Source organism: Triturus cristatus, chromosome 6 (assembly GCF_964204655.1).
Source record: "Triturus cristatus chromosome 6, aTriCri1.1, whole genome shotgun sequence".
Classification (NCBI taxonomy): Eukaryota; Metazoa; Chordata; class Amphibia; order Caudata; family Salamandridae; genus Triturus; species Triturus cristatus.
The window spans coordinates 292,070,471-292,092,222 of record NC_140589.1 but is presented as its reverse complement, the minus strand read 5'-3'; the positions used below and the strand labels follow the sequence as shown (position 1 = coordinate 292,092,222).

The 21,752-nt window shown below is 42.8% G+C and overlaps 1 protein-coding gene across 1 annotated transcript; it reads right to left on the bottom strand.

The window, feature by feature from the left end:
• Positions 1-3,274: 3,274 nt before the first annotated feature.
• LOC146816775 (zinc finger MYM-type protein 1-like) lies at positions 3,275-5,836 on the bottom strand. Its single transcript, XM_085609565.1, has one exon. It carries the CDS (start codon positions 5,834-5,836, stop codon positions 3,275-3,277), a length of 2,562 nt encoding a protein of 853 aa, XP_085465691.1.
• Positions 5,837-21,752: the final 15,916 nt, after the last annotated feature.

Below are 21,752 nucleotides of genomic sequence, written 5' to 3'. Positions count from 1 at the left end.
TAGCAGCACTAACGTGCTCAGAGTCCTAAAGCCAATAAAAACAGTACAGCAAAAAGAGGAGGAAGGAAAAAGGTTTAGGCTGATCCTCCAGTCATTATCCTGAGTCATCACTTATTTATTAACAGCCTATAATTCCTTCTCAAACTATGGAATAGTTCAGTCTTTTTTAGACAAAAATAAGATGACTCAAGAATAAATGGATTGAAAGGAATTAGAAGACCTTCATTTAAGCAAAATGAATTGTATTTTAAGCAACAAATTATGTCTTCTCAAAGTCTCTGCCCCTGTGCAGTAGTTTACAATTGGAGGTAGAGAGTTCTAGTTGGTGGGTGTCCATGCCCAATCCAAAGATGCTAGATCAAACTTCCACCTCCAAATATGTTGTGAACATTTACTGTTGTAAAGTGTTCTGACTCAGATGATCTGTATAGACTTGTTATCTTTGATCTGAACATTTACTGTTGTAAAGCGCTCTGATACCTTCGGGTCTAGCTAGCACTATATAAAAACTCTCAAATAAATAAAAAATAAACTGACATTTCCTGGGTGCAGCCCACAGGCTGGCACACCTCCATTGTCAGAATTAAAGGAAGTGTAAAGCTCTCTGAACTGCCCAGGGCTCAAAGAAGCTGGAGGGCTCCAAATCAAGATGGCTACATTGAGGTTGCCTTTCCCTAACTAAAGGAGCTATGCAGGGAGGACGAGGGGGAGAAAGGTCTCTTCAGGTGCCTCCGGGCCCAGCTCACTTACTTCGCCTGCAACTGGTGTGCTGAGAGGCAAGGGAGTTGCTGTTCACATCGCAATCCTTAGTTTCAGACTGACCCACTACACAATTTCCACAAGCTAGTGCTAAGGAGAATCCCAAACACAATTTAACACAAACAGGTTAAGCACCCTCCTGAAATTTGAGATAGGTTTTATATTCCCTTTATCTTTTTTGTCTTTTTGTCACTTTTGTACAGTTTTTACAAAGGTAATCTTAAACAGGCGGGCACACACTACTAAAAAATTGTCCTCATATTTGTTGCCAAACAGTATGTGCATTAGGAGAAGAAAACAAAAATGTCACCCACATCTCACCTGCCACGTGAACACATCCATTGATAAAGGTCTGTTCTCATTTTAGGGATAAGAACAAAAATAAATATTCTAAGCTGAATGTACTACAAAGAAGTCTGACCTACACTTCCTGGAAAGAATGATATAAAAACCACAAGAGCTATAAAACCTTAAAATAAACCTTCGCTCCTGGTGCAAGAATCAATGTACCGTTGCAATATTGTCTTTGAACTTCACTGATTTCAGCGCACTGTGTGATCTGCCAGTGTGAAGGCAGCAGATAAAAAACTGCTCTGTTCTTGAACAAATTTTATGGGACTGAAATTGCCTTTGCACTGCGGCATACCATAAATAAAATAATGTCAATTTGATGGTGGTGTGAATTCCTTCACAGCTTCCTTTTTAAGCTAAGTTGATGCTGTGTTTTTCCCACTGGAATGGACATCTTCAAGTGAGGTACATAGCTGTCATGGGTGTCCTGGGAGTTAGGCAATAGATATATAACACATTATGTAGAAAACAAATGTGTCAAGGTTACAGTGTTTTCTAACATCTTTAAAAACAGAAGACAATGCCATTCCACAGCAATCCTACGGTGTTAATTCAAGATATTTAATATATGTGTATTATTTACAGGGGAAATACAGTGTGCCTCGTAATTGTAGCATAATCAAGGCATGAATAACAGGGCACAGAGCAAGTATATAGGCAATGGGTCATTAATACACCAACATCCTTCTGTTCGAACAGGAAGCGGGAAGCACCCAGGCTACCCTAAAATGTAAATTTGATACTTGTATAGCGCACTACTCACCCGCAAGGGTCTCAAGGCGCTGGTACGAATACCGCTGTGGAACCCATCCTGGCTTTCCCTGTGAGGCGTCCACTCCTGGGCACCCCCAAGGTGGAGGTCAGGCATCCTTAGCGTTGTGGGGGACGTTGTGGAGATTAAGCAAGCTATTGCCCAGAGTTGCAGAGTGGGACTCCATGATGGGGATAGGCACCGAGGCGAGAATTATCAGGTCCGTGGAATTTTTGAGCCCAAGACCCGATGAGGCGGGCAATTGGACCCTGGTCCCGGGCTAGACCTCTGCATCAGGGTCTGCCGCTCCAATCATTGAGCCACACTTCTCCACTAAGGCAATCATAAAGCTGCAGTGCAGCGTTGTGATTGATCTGAGAGCTGTGGTTCAATTCTCAATGGGGAATGGGAGCCTGGGCATGTTCTGCACCCAGGTTGTAATGCAGCCTGGGTGGAGAACATGTAAAGTGCGCATGACTGTCCAGAGACGGCCGGCCAACCATTCATGCGCACTTAGGAGGTCTACCCACCGCTCCTCCCCCCTGCGCTGCCTAGCCCCACCCCACAAAACTGCCTCAGCACGGAAAAATAAAATGATAATAACAGCACGTTATTATCATTTTATTTTTCCTCTTTTGCAGTGGTGAAAGGCAGGGGGGCGATGCTCCTCCCCCTTAGCAGAGGAACCGCCTCTTGCTCAGATAGTGTGAACATCACTAACAAATGTGGAGAGGGCTTTCGGCAGCAACCGGAAAGAGAATCCCAAAGTACTTCAATAGAAAGACATTTTAATCATGGGCATTTTTTATTGCTATTCACGTTGATTTCACAGTAACTGTTCTCAAAGCAGCAGCTATTTCAAGAATCAGATGAATCACAGCCAAGTTGAATCTCTTTTCGCTGCCTAATGTCTAGTGTATTAAAGCAACCCCTAGTGATACATGTACTTAATACTGATGAATTGTACTACCCTGTTCTGCAGTGCTGTTTATTAAAGGGTCCACTCTCTTCGAGCTTAGACACTTTGCAAATCTCTGTAATAGATTGTGCTGGTCCAATTGTGCACCAAGATTGCATATGAAAACATTATATGTACACTGAGTGACCAGGGCCGTTTCTAGGTGTTTTGCCGCCCTAGGCGAAAATTGAAAAATGCCCTTTTATTACTATCACTCTCTCCCCCTGTCATCCAGGCTAGAAGAATTAATGCATTAGATATAAAAGAACTTGTATTCAACATTAAACAAAAAACACATCAAACATTAAAGAACTAAATAAACACTGTTCATGACATTTTATTCTGTTTTTAACTTTCTCCCTTCTAACTTCAATGGTGTTTTGGGTTCTTTCTCTTAATCCAATGATACCTTCCTTGCCTTTATTTTAGCAAAGTCTTTAACAAGATCTCTAATGTCAAGCTTGTAAGCCATGCCTTTTTCTACTGAAATTGTGGCTAGTCCTATGAGTCTCTCTTGGCTCATGGAACTGCGCAGATAGGTTTTTATTAATTTTGAGTTTTGAGAAACTCCTCTCCGCACTTGCCACTGATATCGGTAAAGTTAAAAGGATACGAAGAGCTACGGACAAATTAGGAAAACCATTTTCTAACTTGTTTTGGCACAGATAGTTCAGCACATATTCGGGATTCGCATTTTTTTGTATTCGATGACTTATTCCTGAAAGTTCAGAGCAGAGAGCTGCCGCGTCAATGTCCTTTAGAAAAGATATGGTTTCTCCAGGTCTACGCTGGGTTAGAGCTGTTTCCAATTTGATACACAAATCCATGAGTTCTTTTGAAGTTTTCATCTTGAGGTCACTTATATTGTACAGAAAACCAAATATTCTTGCAATTTCATTCAACTGTGTGAATCGTTCTTTTACAGAACTAATTGCCGTGTCCAATATTGCAAAATAGTAATTTACTCTGAACTTCTCTTTGGGGTCAGAGATGGGTTCATCTTTTGATTCGAAAGCGAACATTTTCCTTTTCCTCCTTCTTATCTCTGGCTGAAAAATTGGCTCAATATTGTTTTCTTCAGCCAGCTCTCGAGCATCAACCAAAACTCGCTCAAATTCCATGTCCCTCCTCATGTTTTTTAAATACTCCTCTGTATTTTTAAGCTCATTTACTGTTTTCTCAATAGTAAAGTGCTTCTCTTGCAGCAGTTTACTGGTCAAATTGATTTGAAATAATATACTGTGCCAGGTTACAACTGCCACAACAAACTTAAATGAAGATATGCTGTTCAGAAGACCTTCAGCTTCAACTTTAGTCATTGTACCAGAAGAGCCTTTGAGAGTCGAATCTTCAGTAATGTCAAACAACGCATCATACACATGCAGTAACTGGTACCTGATGGGAGTTAAGGCATCGATCCTGCTTGACCACCGAGTATCACTCAGAGGTTTTATAGTCAAAGATGGTATATGGTGTTTCAGTATATCCCATCGATGTGGAGAGGCTGCAAAGAATACATACAATCTTTGTATAACATCCAAAAAGGCTGTTACTTCAGTGCAACACGAAGCAGCATCATTTACCACTAGGTTCAGGGTGTGGGAACTGCAGGGGACATAGAAGGCACACAGGTTAATATCCAGAATTTTCTTCTGCAAACCTATTTCCTTGCCCTTCATATTGCTCCCGTTATCATAACCCTGACCTCGTAGGTCTTCAATTGACAATGACAAGCTTTTGAGCTGATTTCTCAGAACATGACTCATCGATTCACCTGTGGTTTCGGTTAGTGGCACAAATCCCAAAAAGTGTTCTTTTATTTGCACGAGGCTGCTTTCTTGGAATTCTTCACCTGAAGACTGAAATGACTCTGTTCCTGAAGATTGCACGATATCCACAAATCTTATGATCATGGTCATTTGTTCCGTGCGACTGATATCTGGGGTGCAATCAAGGATGATTGAAAAATACTTTGCCTTTTTAACCAATGAAATGATTTTCTCTTTGATACCGTTTGATAGCACTTGGATCAGTTCATTTTGAATAATGTTGCCTAAATAGTGAGCATGTCTTCTACCCTTATTTTGCATTCTCCTGAGATGTTCATTCATAGTAGGATCAAACATGGCGAGCAATTCCACAATTTTAAGAAAATTGCCATTATCATGAGCATGAAGTTTATCACTGCTGCCACGGAAGGCCACATTTTGTGCACCTAGAACTCTTACAAGAGATATAACACACTCTAAGATCTGATGCCAGTACTTTTCTTCTTCTTTAAGCTTTTTTGTATTAGCACTATCTATAGTTGCGTCTTGTTTTAGACTTGTATACAGGCCCTTCCAGTTATGGAAGTTGGTAATATGTTCAACACTCTTTTCGTGTGAAGACAGAACTGCTGATATGTTATGCCAATCGTTGCATCCATTCTGAGTAAGACTTGTACTTGAACTTGAATTTCCGCCAAATACATTGCAGCAAAACCAAAAAACCTTATCGGTTGATACTGAATACGGGAGGTATTCACGGTAAACTTCTTCTCCATTTGGAAGTTTTCTTTTATAATGTACAGCTGAAAACTTCCTTTTTTTCTCATCTAAAGGAAAGTTTTTGCTCACTTGTATTGGCCCATTTTCAACCAAAAGAGTTTTTAATTTGTCTCTACTTATTGGTAAGTCTTCCCAGGAAGCAGGATCTGAATAATCTATTTTAACGCTTTCTTCAGTTATTTCCGGGCGTTTACTTTGATCACCATCTTCATTTTCAAGGTTATCCTTTGCAGTATCCACTACAACGTGTTCTTCTTGCTCTCGGCTGTTAACTTCTAAGTCCTTGTCTGGTAGGCCTATATCGTCATCTTTTTCTGAGGTTGAAGTTGATGCACAAGCAACTTCAAGAGAACTCTTTGGAGGACGTAGACATTTTTCAATAGACCTGTTCAATTTGGATAGTTCTATTTCTCTAGCCGCTTTTCTTTTTCTGTACTGAGCACCTGAGAGTTTTTTCCTGTCTGCCATTTTTGATCCTTTCTATTCTACCTGAAAAATATAGGGCAATAATAGTTCTGAATATTGTATATAATAATTCTGTATATTGCATTAGAAAATTGTAACATTATTACTGAAAGATTTAAGAAGCCAGTAACATTAATGGAAACGATTTTTGTAAATCTATTTTAAGATCAATTTAATGATTTCAGCAAGCTGCTCTGAGACCCATAGATGATTAGTGTTGAATTAGTATAGTGAAATATGAAAGTAATTTAAGTAGTGGATAGCTAAGTCAGTCATTTGGATTCGGAAGGATAGAAGAGGAAAAAAGGTTCATATTTATATAGCGCTAGTTACCCCATATGTTTTCCCAGGTCGAATTTGGCCAGCGGTGAAACGCAGATTTGTTCAGTGTTCACAAACCACTACTACCACTCACTTGCCAAGGCCCATTCTCCGATGGCCAAGAAATAGGCTCTGGTAGTCCCACTCCTCAAGAAACCTTATTTGCCTCCTTAGATTTCCAGTAACTATAATCCGGTCTCCTCACTTCCCCTTCAATTCTTAAGTTCTAGAAAAACTGACCCCTCTACTTTTAGAGGCTATTTCAGCATGCTCTTCCACTGCTACCTGGTAGCCAAAAACTCTGGAATACTCTCCCACTTTCCCTTAGGCACAGAACTAACCTTCACTCCTTCTGTAAATACTTGAAAAAGTTTCTCTCTTCAGTTTCATGAGTCTATTTTTTACATATTTGAGAGGTGTGTTTTTCAGTTTTTCTCTGCAGCGCTAGGACACAACCTGTGGGTAATCGTGAGCATTCCTAAACCCAGAGGGTTCAACCTCAAAATCATGCACTGTGAAGAAATATGGTAGTACCTAGCATAACAATTCATATATAAAGCAAAATATATGGCAAGATAGCTGGATACCAAAATCAAGAAGGACTTTCAAATCAAATACTTACCTGGCCTATTGCCAAACTATTATGCAACAGCCAACAGAGGATACGCTTTTGAATGCCTAATTCCTGAAAATCAGTTGTCACTCCAATTTCCACTTTTTGCCCTTATCTCCAGTGCTTCACACTAGGTTTTAGTATGCCCTCCTAAAAAACTGGACCACAGTTTCAATAGGCCCAGTAACTGCCGTCACTAGACCCGCAGGAATGCACCGGGCAATCAAAATTATGGCCTAAATGGGAGAACTATTACAGAAGACCTACAGAAGAGCCACTGACTGTTAAACGCAGTTTTTTGGAAGTGCAAACACCAGAGCAACCTCATAAAATATTGGGTCATTTCTGAAACAACAATACTGATCACCCAATGAAAGATGCGTAGACTGCAAATTACCTTTTTTCAATCCCAACAGGGCTCCTCGGATGTAATTAGGCACAAAGGCAGGTCTAAACAGCTTAAGGTCTTCTTGCCATTACATAAACACTAAAGTTTAGATAAATTTAAATAAGGGGCAGCATAGGATGCAAACATCTATGAGCAATACATTTGATTAACGTGTTTAATTCTGTTATCTAATTGTCAGCTGTCCTGGATGAAGGATTTTTTTTAACAAAGTGTTATATAATGAGTAAGTCGTTTCAATTCGTGAAATACATATATTATAATGACTGCAGTAACACAAGCCTGTAGACACAACCCTACAGGCATTCGGCTGTAGAAAACAGAACCTACAGCATCCCTCAACCACCGCGCCGGATAAAAACATGGGCTGCTAATGCCCTAAGAGGGAGGCGGCGGCAGCGCCTTTGCAAGAGGATGAGACCAATTAGTGGCCTTACTTGCACATACTCTTTGCCACATAACGGACGCACTTTCCTTTCCTCAATGTGAAAGACTTCCCCCTCCATCATGCATCTCCACTCAAACATGAAGTCACTCAGAGACCACTTCCCCCTCACCAATGGGCATTCTCCCCTCCCCCTTTTAACTTGGGTCCAAGCCACTGGGATGACCCCAGTTGAAACTCTTCCCTAGAACCTTTAAGCAGGCAGCAGTACACGACGACCATTGATGCACATCTGCAATAAAGGGTAATAACTTATAGGTACTGTCGAACATCAGGCATGCCAAGCTTCGCCTCTCATGACGCCGGCGGTACCACTTCATAATCCCGTCCGATTCCATGTGTAAAACCTGGGCTCCATCCATACATCCGATCCTCACATTTCACCAACAGCATCTGCCATGACACATCGCAAAAAACAACCCCCGCCCCCACAAGTAATATGGAGGATGCCATCTATCTCCAGGTCATAGGACACTAAGGAAGCCACTAGCCACAACCGACCCTTTCTATTAAACTACGGTCTAAATATGTCATGCAGAGAACCTTACACTGCTGCTGCAGAGTCAATGGCCGAGGCCAGACACACAGCGCTACGACTGCCTGGATGAAGATCATATCACCAAGAACAGAGACTTGAGTAAAGTAAGTTTTGCCACCCCCCCCGAGTATCTGTAAGAGTACTAGACTAGTGCCCTTCAATTTCTGGTACTGTGCAGTACGTTTAAAATCTTCTTAGTGTTTCTCGTTGCTGAAATTAGAGCATTTTCGGATATTTATGTGCTTCCCTCATCTTTATGTTGCTTGCCAGAAAGAGTCACTCATAGTCCCTGAAACGTCACTCATAATTACACTGAAATTATGCACGTCACATCCCACATAGCATTAACAAGAAATAAGCCATCCCAGGTGTAAAATGATGTCTAATTATCTCTGCAATTAGTGTAATCCTAATATATTAACTCTATTATAGCCCTTTTAGCACCGTAACTGATTGAACCACGTTCAGGGCCGGCTTTAGTGCTGGTGGCGCCCTGTGCGACAATGTTTGTTGGCGCCACCCCAATGACCACCTCCACCATGGATTCTCTCACTAGCACCCTTTAACAGTGAACAAGTCTCCATAACCACACTCTCTCAGATGCATTGAATTAGTTATATAGCGCCACTCATACCAGTGTAGGGTGTCCGAGCACTTTTCATCACACACACATTACACAGCGACAATCAATCATACGTGTGTAAATCAGTGTATAGGAAATGTTACATAAGCCAAAGGACTAAAAGTGTAGGAGTCACATGTCATCCATACTGGTAGGCTGTATAGTTTAAGAGTGATTGGTGTGGAGAAGCACAAACTCAGAGTCGAAAAAGAAACCGCATAGTTGAGAGTTCTGTTTAATAATAAGAATCGATTTCTAGCCAAAATAATCCTTTTTGCAACATTAATCAATGTTCTAATAATGTATACTTTGCGGTGTGTATGCAGTTCTAGGATGAAAGTTAATAGCTCACTATCCTATATTAGGACTTTAAGTTATAAACTGCGAGTAACAAAAGGATGTCTCTTTTGAAACCAGTAACCTGCTGATCTGTTTACATCCTATGCACTCTGTAATCTACTTGGCACTCGTTCTCTGCAGCAGGCATATTAACCCTCTGCACTAACTTCACCGAAGTCAAAACCTCAACTATGCAAAATGCTGATTTCTCTCCAGGACGATAATTAATCACAGGAGTTATTGTGACATTTATGTGAGGCCCGGGGGAAAGAAACGCTGCAGCAGGTGCTTCAAAAGCATAATAAACTTTCAAGCAAGGCGCCCCCAGGAAGTCAGCACCCGGTGCGGTGGCACCGGTCGCACCGCCCTAAAGCCGGCCCTGACCTCGTTAGTCCCTAGTCAAAAAAATAACATATAAATATGGCCAGACATTTACATCTCCAGCTAAAAGAACTTTTCTTTTCTATTCAAAAACGTTTCCAGAGGTATGCCTAAAAAGCTGCCCCAGACAGAGATTTCTGTGCATCCTGGGAACTCATGATACATATCCCAAGGGCTCCTCTTCCACCTGTGCACAACTCTTCTTGCCTTAGAGCAGTGGTTCCCAAACTGGGGACCGGGGACCCCTGGGGGTCCCCGAAGCCTCCTCAGGGGGTCCGCGACTACTTTGAAAATCGAATAATATTAACAGATCAATAAAGTGTAGATATATAAAGAGGCTAAATGTACAATTGAACATTTTAAAACATACTGTAAATGTGAAGTAATTTGAAACTGGAGGCTAATAATTAAATTAGTATCCTCAGATTGATTTGCGGGAGCAGTGCAAGTGCATCAAACTGAATACAGTATGGATGATGAGCGGCCTCAATTGAATTTAGAAAAGCTCCAACCATTCTATTAAAATTAAATTTTGATTTCTTCTTTATTTATATGTTTTCTAATTAAATAAAATGTGTTATTCGTGGATTTGTTTGATGAATGCTTTTTTGTATTTTTGTATATTGTTTTGTGGTTCAAATCATCAACATTGCTTAGGCCGGGGTCCCCAACTTCCAGTAATGACTCGTGTGGGGTCCCTGGATTCGAATAATGTTTCAGTTGGGGTCCCCGGCTCCCAGTAATGATTAAGTGGGGGTCCCCAGAAATCAAAAGTTTGGGAACCACTGCCTTAGAGTTTTGGCAGCTATGGTTTAGTGGTGACGTGCCTGGAATGAGCCTGCCCTGCTGCACGCACTTCAAACCACCCTCGGCTCCAGACAGACACGACCGCTCAACTAACTTACTGCTTGCTTACTTTACTTTGGTTAATACTTAGCCTGGGCCAGGTTATAACTAACTGACCAGGCCTTTAGCCCCCTATAATTTTTTTTACATCTACCTGCCTGCCGCAGGCTGCCAACCCGGATGGATCCCACCGCTGCCTCCCCCGGTACCTGATAGGCAAGCCTCCAGGCCGCAGCGGGAACTCTCTGTCTCTGCCTCATGGCTCTTGCCGGCCGCGCGCGCATAGCCTCCGCCCGTGGCGCCGAACGTGACGTCAGGTTACGTCACGTCGGCGGTAGAATTGAAGGAGCTGCCTAACCTGGCCTCACGGTAACTACACTGGGATTGCAAAGTCATGGATGCAAGGATCGCAGCTAATTTTTGATGATGATAGATACATATGAGGACTCTGGGGAGAAAGCACACCTGCCCAGCCTCGACCGAGCACACTAATGTTTATGGCTGATTATGCGTTCCTGAATTTGAGCTTCAACTCGGACACGCACCTGCTTTATTAGTGCTTCCTGACAGTTGACATTTCATTTTTTTGCTGCGGCCGCTGGCCGCCCTTCACCTTTTGCCGCCCTAGGCAGCCGCCTAGGCCTGCATAGTGGTAGAAACGGCCCTGTGAGTGACAAGTGCAAAAACAGTAATAATAATTGGTTGTTTTTTCTAAATGTGTGTGAAGTAGCAAAAGCAATATTGCAATCAATGTGGCTGGTCTCTCGTGCTTGACCTGCCACAATGGTGGTGGCTTTTCTCTGCAATGTCTGCAGTAGTTCTACATTCCTTTAAAGAGGTGGGCCCAGACCATGGTCACGAAGCCTTACGCCCTGAACGGAATCTTAGCCTTCCCAGGGGAATATCCCTCCCGGGTAAGCACATGGCGGGGAGGTTCCCCACGGGCGGGCTCCACTGGATAGCACGGGGGGGAGAACAGTCAGAGTCGCCCTGCGGAGAATTCGGAGACCCGCTTGAACCTTGCAGTTAAGACGCGGCCGGCCCCAAGGGGTTGTAGGCGACATGCTGTGTTTAAAGGGGATCCGCCTATGGGGTTCGGGTTGGGATCCTGGGGGGTTGACTTACAGGAGCTGTGATCCGCCGGCCCGAAGGGTTGTAGGCGCCAGCTGCTGCTGTCGTTCCGATACTTTGTTAATAAAAACAGATTTAATCCTAAAGAGGTGGGCCATCATTGTGACGAGGGCTGCAGTGATGAAATAAAGTATGCTTTTTGTGAATGGACTGTGGGGGCAGAATGCAGTGGTCCCCTGGACTGCGGTATGCTTCCCCCACTTTCGAGGCCACGCTCACAAGGAGAAATCTGTTCCCAGTGCTTAATTTGAGCTGGTGTGCTAGGTAACGGCACTTAATTGTCAACACCGGCACTTATGACAGCTGCCACATGGTGGCGCTGTTTTTGCAATTGAAAGAAAAGCAGAACCATTATTGTTTTTTAATTCAATGTCCATTAAAAACAACTAATATCAGCCGTTCAGGCCTTTCTTATAGCTTTGGGGGCCTTGAATAGTCTGAAATGTCGCACTCGTAGCAGAATAACGGTTAGTAGTTGTGTAGGTACTGTCATTGGTAGCGCAGGCAGTGGCAAAGGGTGGTGCAAGCTGTGGTTGTCTCCTGACGCGGTCCCTGACACTTATTTCTTTTACAAATTAAGCACTGCCTGCGCCTCATGAGCACCATCAGCATTTCAAATTCAGTACTGTGTCCTTTAAGGAGGCAGTACGGAATCACTGCTTTATGACTGCAGCTGCAATTGTTGCAGCAAAGCACTGACACATATTATTGTAGTTCTTAAGGAGGGGGATGCCCATTTCACAATGTGTCACGTGCCATTTCCGACTTACAATGTGCTTTTGGTTGTTACTTTGCAAAGTGAGGTTGGACGTTCACAAAGGCTGTGATTTTGTTAACTGCAGGCTTTGCAATTGGAAAACCATTTCGTAGATCAGGCCCCAGGTCGGGCAATCCAGCACATCCCGGGGGGGATCAAGTTGCACCCTGAGAATGTGGAAAGCACCTTTGATTGTCAATAAAATAGTTTAAATCAGTACACTAATTTCAACAACGAAAAGTGGCAATGAAAGTGAAAGCTAAAATAAATAGTGGAAAAAATACAAAATAACCAAATACTAGCTAAGCTACCAGCTATTTGCTACTATCTAAGAATTGGAAAGAAAAAGAAAGCAGAAAAGAATAAGGTACCATGGAAAGTCTCCAAATGCTTGTCCATTAGGATTTAAAAATTGGGTTAACTAGCACTGCCTGACCGGCCTGCTGAATACTGGCGCAAATTATTGATAACAGGGCAGGTTGTATTTATGCTTTGGTTCACTGAAATGGCACTCACGGAGAATTGCTTATTGATAAGGTGTGTGACAAAGCCCTCTGCAGCCCCTGTGGTGCAGGGAGGGGAGGGCATTAACTTTCAGGGGGCCTCAACGCTTCAAGGGGCATTGTTGTATCTTCATATAATTTTCCCTGTCCCTTTACCTTTAAGTATTTTGTATATGTTTGATTCTGGCACATGCCAGCTGCAAGAGAGTTCTGAACAGAACTGGAACTCTGCCAGACGACTTGTCTGTTTGTAGCTGCATGGTACTGTGCCTCTGAACATTAAACACCAATCTTCCTACATCTTGGATTTGTATCCTTTTATGGAACTCTACAGGCCTCCACTCAACAAATCTCTGGATATGGGAGAGTCCAGGAACTCCTTTCTACATTCTGCAAGGGGGCCTCGCCATTTTGCATTACTCAACTGTTGTAGATGGCTTTTCTCATCTACCTACAGATGGTCTTTTATGGGTGACACACTCCCTCTGGAACTCATGGATGGTGTGTGGATACTAATCCCAAATCTGTCTGACCTAGCTGGTTGCACCAAAAGACCAATGTTCCACATGTTTGGCACGAGAAAGCACTTGGTTGCAAAATACATAGGTTCAAGTCTATGAATTAGGGGGCGTGGCTAGTGCCCGGGGAGAATGGCGGCGCCGGCGTGAGGGCTCCGCCCGAGACGGAGCGTACTGGCGGTTCGCGTGTCCGACACGAACCTTGAAGGGAAGCCTCCGTTACCTAAGGATGTCGGGAGTGCCCTGAGTTCACTTCAGCCGCTGGGGCAGTATCGGTTCTAGCGTTGCTGCTCCTCGTAGTTTCGGTCGCGGCTCGGCAACGGCCGCGGCCGCCATTTTGGTTTACATGGTCAGATTCTCTTCAGGAGCGCGCTTCACCGCGCATTGGCGTTCCGGTGTCTGGATGAATGCATAATCCTCCAGCTTTACTAATGCCACGGATGGCATACTCTGGCATGTTTTTCAGGAGACTCTCTTACCAAATTATGGCTCTTCTGTGACTAAATGGTTATTTCCTACCCTCCTCAAGCTTGGCAGCCATTTTAAAAATTCACTGTGCTCTTCTCAAGTTCCTATATCTTCTGGTCCTTGGCCTGGCATTTCTACCCGTCAACTCCTTTTATCTGCCTCCTTTATTTTTATTCTTTGCGCTCTTGGAATCCTGCGAAAAGTCTGCTCTGCTTCCAGCTGTATTGTGTGTTCCCAGTGACCTGGTACTTTATAGTCGCGTCGATGGCTGAGTGTCCCATCAAAGTCCATAAACGTAATTATATTAAGAACTCCAAGCTTTTTACAGAACTGGCCCATCTGGAGGCTTCTCAGTCCCTTTCCTCCACTGAGATGACGACGCATATGGAACCCTCCTCGCAGCCTTCCGCGAAAACCATGCCTAAGAGGTTGAAAAAAGATCCACCTTCGCCTCCCAAGTCTTCTTCTACTATCTCGATGGAGTTACTCCTTGATGAGATACGGGCCTTGCATCCTTTTATGGAGGAAACCAACACCAAACTGCAGGTTCTTACTGACAGTTGGACTATAATGGAGCATGATGTGTCCTCCCTTCAAGACTCTGCTGCCAAGGTTACCCATCTACATGCGCATGTCTCCTCTCTCCAGAAGCAGGTGGAGGACTTGGAAAACCGAAACAGATGCAACAATCTTCGCCTTTATGGCCTGGTGAAAGGTTGCGAAGGGAATGACTCTATCAATTTTTTCAAGTCCTTTCTCCCCAAGCTTTTCCACTTGCCAGAGGACACCACACTAAATATCCAGCGTGCCCACAGGCTTGGGTGAGTTCCTTCTTCTCCTTCTGCTCAAGCAAAGCCCAGAGGTGTAATAATGTATTTCCTGGAATACACAGATCTACTGAAAGTTCTCTCCGCAGCTAGAGCCTTTCCTCGTCTCACATGGTCGGGCTCCACCTTATTTTTCGCGCAAGATTATGCCAGAGCCACTGCAACTCGCCGCAAGGCCTTCTTGGACATGAGACCTGACCTTCGCTCCATTGGCGCCAGATATGGTCTCTTCCATCCCTGCTTATTCAAAGTCACCTATAATAATAAAACTACGACATATGAAGAACCTACACGACTCCGGAGCTTCCTGAACTCTTGCGGCCAGACCAATATGGAGCTCTCTGAACCTTCCTCTTCTCACCCACCGTGACTTTCTCTGAAGTTGTATCACAACATCCCAGATGTGCTTGCTTGTTGATTTTTTCTAACTCAAATGTTCTCAGACATATATATTCTCCTGATGACTTTTTGCTGTTTATTGAATTATTTGTTGTTCGCGTTACAGTTTCTTGTTCCATTCTATCCATTGATTATTTTGTGTTTTTGTAGTTTGTTCTCGCCTAACTTTGTTATCTTTCTTCCCCCATAGCTTATTGTCCTGCGTTCCGCCTTGTTCCTCTGCTCGGACGTCCCATCGACCCCGAGTGCCTTGCCTTCTTCAGTTGGCTCTACCTCCCTCCCCTCGTCTCCACGTCCGTCTTGTTTTGTTCCTGTTCCTGACTGTATCTCCCCTGATTTATCCTTTGTAAGTATTCCTTTTACCTTTTTGGGAATGTTTGTCTTTGTAGGTTTATTGGTGTCAATACCTTTTTTACGACCTTTTTCCTCTTCTCTCTTACTTTACTCTTTTCTCCTCATCTTCCATTGGCTCCCTCGGTCATGCTTCCTTCTCATTATACACTCTGCTCCCTTGTCACTTCACTTCCTCTTTGACTTATATTTACTTTTCTCTCCCTTTGGCCGTTCTCTCTCTTATCCTGTTTCTTTATTGGTCTTTTTGCGCATGTTCTTTTTTCTCTTCCATTGGACCTTTACTCATATTATCTCTGGACTTTATTTTATCGTCTCATTGATCTTAGTAACACCTTGGCTTTCCTCTATCTTTATGGTATCTCTCAGTCTTCTCTTACTTTTCTTGTTCCCGTCCATTCCATTTTTTCTCTACTCTTTTTCTTTCTTTCTTTCTTCTACGTTTTTTGTCTTTCACGAGGCTTTCTCTCAATGTTTTATTCCCTCTTTGCACTATTCTTTTAATAATCTTTAATGTCAGTACGTATCCTGGAACGTTAAAGGTCTTCACTCTCCCATTAAGAGGCAAAAAATTATTTCTCATTTAGCCAAGTTGAATGTAGACATTGCCTTCTTGCAAGAAACGCATTTATCTGATGTGGAAGCTGCTAAGCTTAAGAGAGGTTGGGTTGGGGATGTTTTCTCTGCTCCTGGGGATGGTAAAAGGAATGGTGTGGCTGTGCTAGTTCGTAAATCTCTCCCACATTCTCTCCTGTCTTCTGAGTCAGATCCCGAAGGTAGATGGTTGTATGTCAAACTTTCCTCGAAGGGTATTCCCATTTCCCTTTTCAACATTTATGCACCTACTGGTGGTGACCCCGCTTTTTGGCGCACAATGGCTTCTCGTATTTCCAAATACGTTGATGATAATTTCATTATGGCGGGAGATTGCAACTTACCTCATGACCCCTTTTTAGATCGGCATTCCAGAGCCTCCTATGTCCCTAATAAGTCTCACAAATTGTTTGTTCAGGCAGTATCCCAGCACAAACTCGTTGATGCCTGGCGTTTGTGCAATCCTACTACTAAAGAATTTACCTTTTACTCCCCTTCTCACCAATCACAGTCCCGTATTAATTACATTTTTCTTTCCCATCATATATCTCAGTCCCTCACTCACGCTGATATTGGCCCCATCCTATTTTCTGATCATGCCCCTGTTTTGGCCAACATTGATGTCTTACCCAAGTCCAGTGGGCCAAAGCGATGGCGCTTTAATAACACTCTCCTTCTTGATCCCATTTTCACAACCTCCTTTGTTGAATTTACCACAGAATTTTTTGCCGTCAATGATACGCCCAATTTGCCCAAGCATGTTATTTGGGACACTTATAAAGCTGCAGCTAGAGGTTTCATCATTGATTTTGTGGCTAAAAAGCGTAAATCCGCTTGCAAGCGTACTTGCAATCTCCTTCTTACGATCAAAAAACTGGAGCACGCTTTTTATACCTCCCACTCGCAGGAAAGTTTGACTAATCTTGTTGAAGCTAAGGTGCAATTTAACAAACAATCCACTGAAGATGCTTCGTTATATCTGTTGAAATCTAGCTCAAAATTTTATGGGGGTAAGAACAGAGCGGGGAAGGTTTTAGCCAATTATTTAAAAGTTAAGCAACATAAACTGAATACTGAATCCGTTTTTGATGATAATTCTGTTTTAAGGCACACGGATGCTGATATTTTAGAAGAATTTTCCCGCTTTTATGCCAAGCTTTATTCATCTGAAACTCACCCTACTCCCCAATCCCTCGCTACCTTCTTCTCCAGCATTCAGACTCCCCCCAATTTTCCTGTAGACCTATCCATTCTTGAAATGCCCATCTCCAGTTCTGAACTACACATTGCACTTCAGTCACTTAAGAAGGATAAAGCCCCGGGTCCGGACGGATTTACAGTTGAATTTTATTTGCAATTTTCTAAACTATTATTACCCAGATTACATTCTCTTATTGATTCTTTTGTCCTTAGTGGCACCTCCTCTGGCACTTTTTCAGACGCCCACATATGCATAATACCCAAAGAAGGAAAAGACACCCAGTATTGCAAAAATCACAGACCAATTTCTTTAGTTAACATTGATTATAAGATATACGCTAAGTCCCTTGCTATAAGACTAGACCCCTTTCTTCCCGAATTATTGGGCCCAGAACAGTCCGGATTTGTTAAGGGTCGTTTCATCACAGACAATACTAGACTTCTGTTCAATGTCCTGTCCAAGTCCTCACGATTTCAGGATTCGTTAGCAGCAATTGCTCTGGACGCAGAAAAAGCGTTTGACAGAGTAGAGTGGACTTTTCTTTTTCCCGCCCTCAGATGGTTTGGGTTTGGTCCCAATTTTATTTCCCTGGTTTCTTTCCTTTATTCCAATCCCAGAGTGGCGGTCTGTGCTAATGGCCTGGTCTCTTCTTTCTTCACCCTAGGTAGAGGAGTTCGTCAGGGCTGTCCCCTTTCCCCTTTCCTATTTAATCTGGCTTAGAACCCTTCCTCTCAAAACTCCGTCAAAATCCTAATTTGTACGGTTTCCAATTTTCTCAAACGAATATTAAACTTGCTGCCTACGCTGATGACATCCTCCTCTTTATCTCTAACCCTGCCATCTCCATTCCTGCATTTCTAACTGAAGTCCATGAATACTCCCAAATTTCTGGTTATAAGTTGAATAACGACAAATGTGAAATTTTACCTCTTACAAAATTTACTTTCAAACCCGATTTTGTTACGTCCAAGTTCACTTGGTGTACCTCACACATCAAATATCTTGGATTACACATTGCCCCCTCCCTTTCAGACACTGTTTCGTTATGCCTTAGCAAATGCATCCAGAGATTGTCTGACCTTACTTCCCGGTGGCACCCGCTTTATCTTTCCTGGTGGGGTCAACTTGACACGATTAAAATGATGCTCTCCCCAATGGTTCTATACACTATTTCCAATATCCCAATCCCTATTCCAGCTAAATTTTTTAGGAAAATCAACACTATTCTTTCTTTCTTCCTCTGGTCCGGCAAAAAAGCACGTATGTCCCTGTATAGATTACGACTCCCCAAATCAGAGGGTGGGGTCAATTTTCCAGAGTTTCCCACCTATCACAAAGCTTTCCTTCTACGACAAGCTTCCCTTTGGTTGCGAGATCCTGCTGAATCTTCCCCTTTATGGCTTGTTGTTGAGCGCCTTTCTCTGTCCCCCTTTACTTTCGCTGAATATCTTTCATTTTCTCGTAAACCCCAGCTCACTTCCACTCCCATCCACAAATTTACCACCAAGCTTCTTCTTTCTACTTCCCCAAGCCCTCCTTCCTCTGTAGCCGATTTTCTCGACACCACTATTTGGTATAACAATAGCATCCTCATTAATGACAAGCCCTTCTATTGGAAATCCTGGAGACGAAAAGGATTGATCTGGGTATCCCACCTCTTTTCTGGCTCTGACTTCTTATCTTTCTCCGTTCTCTGCCATACTTTCAATCTCCCCTCCTCCTTTGCCCGTAAGTACCTCGCGCTCAAGAGTGCAGTTATGTCTACCTATACCCAACTTTCCAATTCTCCTGTCCAACCCGATCCTCCCAACCCTACTATGCGCCTCCACTCCTTGCTTCGCACTCATAACACTGCTTCCTTCATTTACCACTCATTTCACAAGACTCTCACCCCCAGGCCAAAATCCATGGTAGAGGAACAATGGGAGTCTGATTTTGATGTCTCTTGGCCCACCTCTCTTTGGGATAAAGTGTGGACCAAACTTCGCAAATCTTCTAGGGCTGCATCCCTTACGCAAACCCTCTTTTTTTTATCTACAATAGACTTATTTTTTCACCCCATATGTTGAATAAGAGATTTCCTTTAACCCCTGACCATTGTTGGTCCTGCTCGACATCCAAGGCCACTCTTTTTCACATGCTTTTTTTATGTACTGCTGTGAACAATTTTTGGAAACAAGTATGGGCTCAGATTAATGCCATCTTCCACACTACATTTCCCTTCTCCTTTGTTAATGTTTTTTTAGGAAGCCTCTCTTCCTGCTGGGCAGATGTTGATTTTAAAGTACAGATTGTTGACTTGTTGCTTGCTTTTGCATTCCAGCAAATCACTGTAAATTGGAAAAACTTTGCTAATATCTCTTTTAAAGCATGGTGGTATAATGTATGCCACAATCACAGGTTAGATACCGTTTTTATCCATCCTCTTAGTTTGGCTAAAAAGCGACATGATCTTTGGCAACCTGTGACTTTGTGCCTTGATGCTTGTGCTAAACGCTCAACTCATTTGCCTCCCTCTCAGCAGGAGGTTTCCAAGCCTCCCTGATTGACCTTTTTTTGTTCCTATGCATTCCCTATAATCCAGTTTATTGCTTATTATTTCCAGCACTGCTTTTTATTCTAAAGCCTCAATTATTTGTTATCTCTCAATTTCATGTTTATTTCCATAGAAATGTTTACTTTCCCTGCTATATTGGTGTTATGTTTTGGTTTTTTCTTATGTATTGACACCTTTATTTCTCTAATAAAGATCTTTCGAACTTAAAAAAAAAAGTCTATGAATTAAAGTTAGTGGCTTTCTTAGAAGATGGAAAAAAATTGAGGGCCTCATTTATGAAAAGTGTCACATTGCTGCATGAAAACAGTGATGCAACACTTTTCAGTACGCCCACCATGCGACACTATGGATGCTCCGTATTTACTCTATGGCGCTGCATGGTGCAAGGATTTACAGATACGTCAATATTCCTGACATATCTGTAGGTGCAAAAGTGGCGCATTGCTGGGTTGTGTCTGAAAACAGACGCAACTCCAGTAATGTGCCCCATGTGAAAGGGCCTGCATCAGTCTTATGCCTGCTGTGAGACAAGGGCGTAATATTTTGACGCAGTGGCGTCCTAGAAGTGTCGCAGTGAAATCTCATAGATTTCATTGTATCACTTCTACGAACCTTTATTGGGGGTAACGCCCACCCTGCATACATTATACCTGACGCAGTTATAATGTTGCACAGGGCTATACAAAGTGACGCATCTGCTTAGATGCGTCACTTTGTGAATATAGCACAACGTGGTGCATTTTTTTCACTTACAATAACTGACACAACGGTGGCGCAAAGGGATAATAAATAAGACCCCCAATCTCTAGATGATTATGAGTGTGGTAACTCAATCTGGCCCCCTCCACTAAATTGTCTTTCTCTGATTAGCTTTGGTAAAGGGAATTTTGGCCTGGAAAAGCAGAAGCTTGTGACGCACAGAGGTCCTAATGAACCCCATATTCTTAGTATCCCTTGCATTATTGTAAAGAGAAGGAGCCATTGTAAAATCTGGAGCTTGGAAATGCAAATCTGTACTCTGAACACACAAAGGGCCCTGATTACCACTTTGGTGCTAATTCTGTTTCTGGTGAAAACTCTATTGACATGCAAATCAGTGCAACAATCCCTGGGTGAGGAAATCGGATGTTTGCACTATTTGCCAAAATATCTCTGTTTTAACTGCTGAAAAACATTTGGCAAATAGCACAGGTGGACAATTGTAAATGGCCTAATAGTACAGGTGGAGTTCACACATATGACCATATTGCCCAGCTTGCATCTGAAAATGAACTGAATTAACACCAAGGTTATAATCAGGGTCTAAAGGTGTAAAGCATGCACAAATTGTAATAAGAACTATCTCTGCTTCTTCGCAAATTGCTTTTTCGAATACCCATAATTTATTGCAACCCTAAAGGTCTTGAATGTGCAGGAAGGTGTCCCTTCCTGCACATAAACAATCAAAAAAATGTCGGCTTGTAACTTCTATGTGTGATGCTTCTGCAGCACACATAGATGTTGCAAATCGTCATTTTTAAAATTATTGTTTATGTGCAGGAAGAAACACCTTCCTGCACATAAACAATAATACATGGCGTTTTGCTGTTTCGATGTGTGCTGCACAATGCAGCACACATAGAAACAGCAAAAACAAGAAGAAATAAAGCATTTCTCCTCCTTTCACCTGTTTAAGACCAGGTTTATCCTGGTCTTTCCTTTGGGGCTGCCCCATATTAACGCCACCCTTGTAAATATGGTGAAGAATCAAAATCAATTGGAGTTGCAGTGAAACGCCCACTGCAACACCCATTGCCCACCCCTTTCACACTAAGTGGCTTAACTCTGCCTTGTGAATAAGGCAAAGTCCTAATCACAACAGGAACATCGATAAAAGTGATGTACCTGTGGCGATAGGGGCTTGTAATATGCCGGAAGTCTTTTGAACAATGGAGACCAATATGGCTGCACTCTATAGCACTAACAACAAGCATTGGCATAGCCAATAGGTCTCGCCTTTGGGACCTTATAAGTGTTTAGCCATGCAACAGCTGCATAACTAAATACTTATAAGGTCGCAAAAGCGAGATCCATCGGCTATGCCAAGCGGCCGCGAAAGTGAA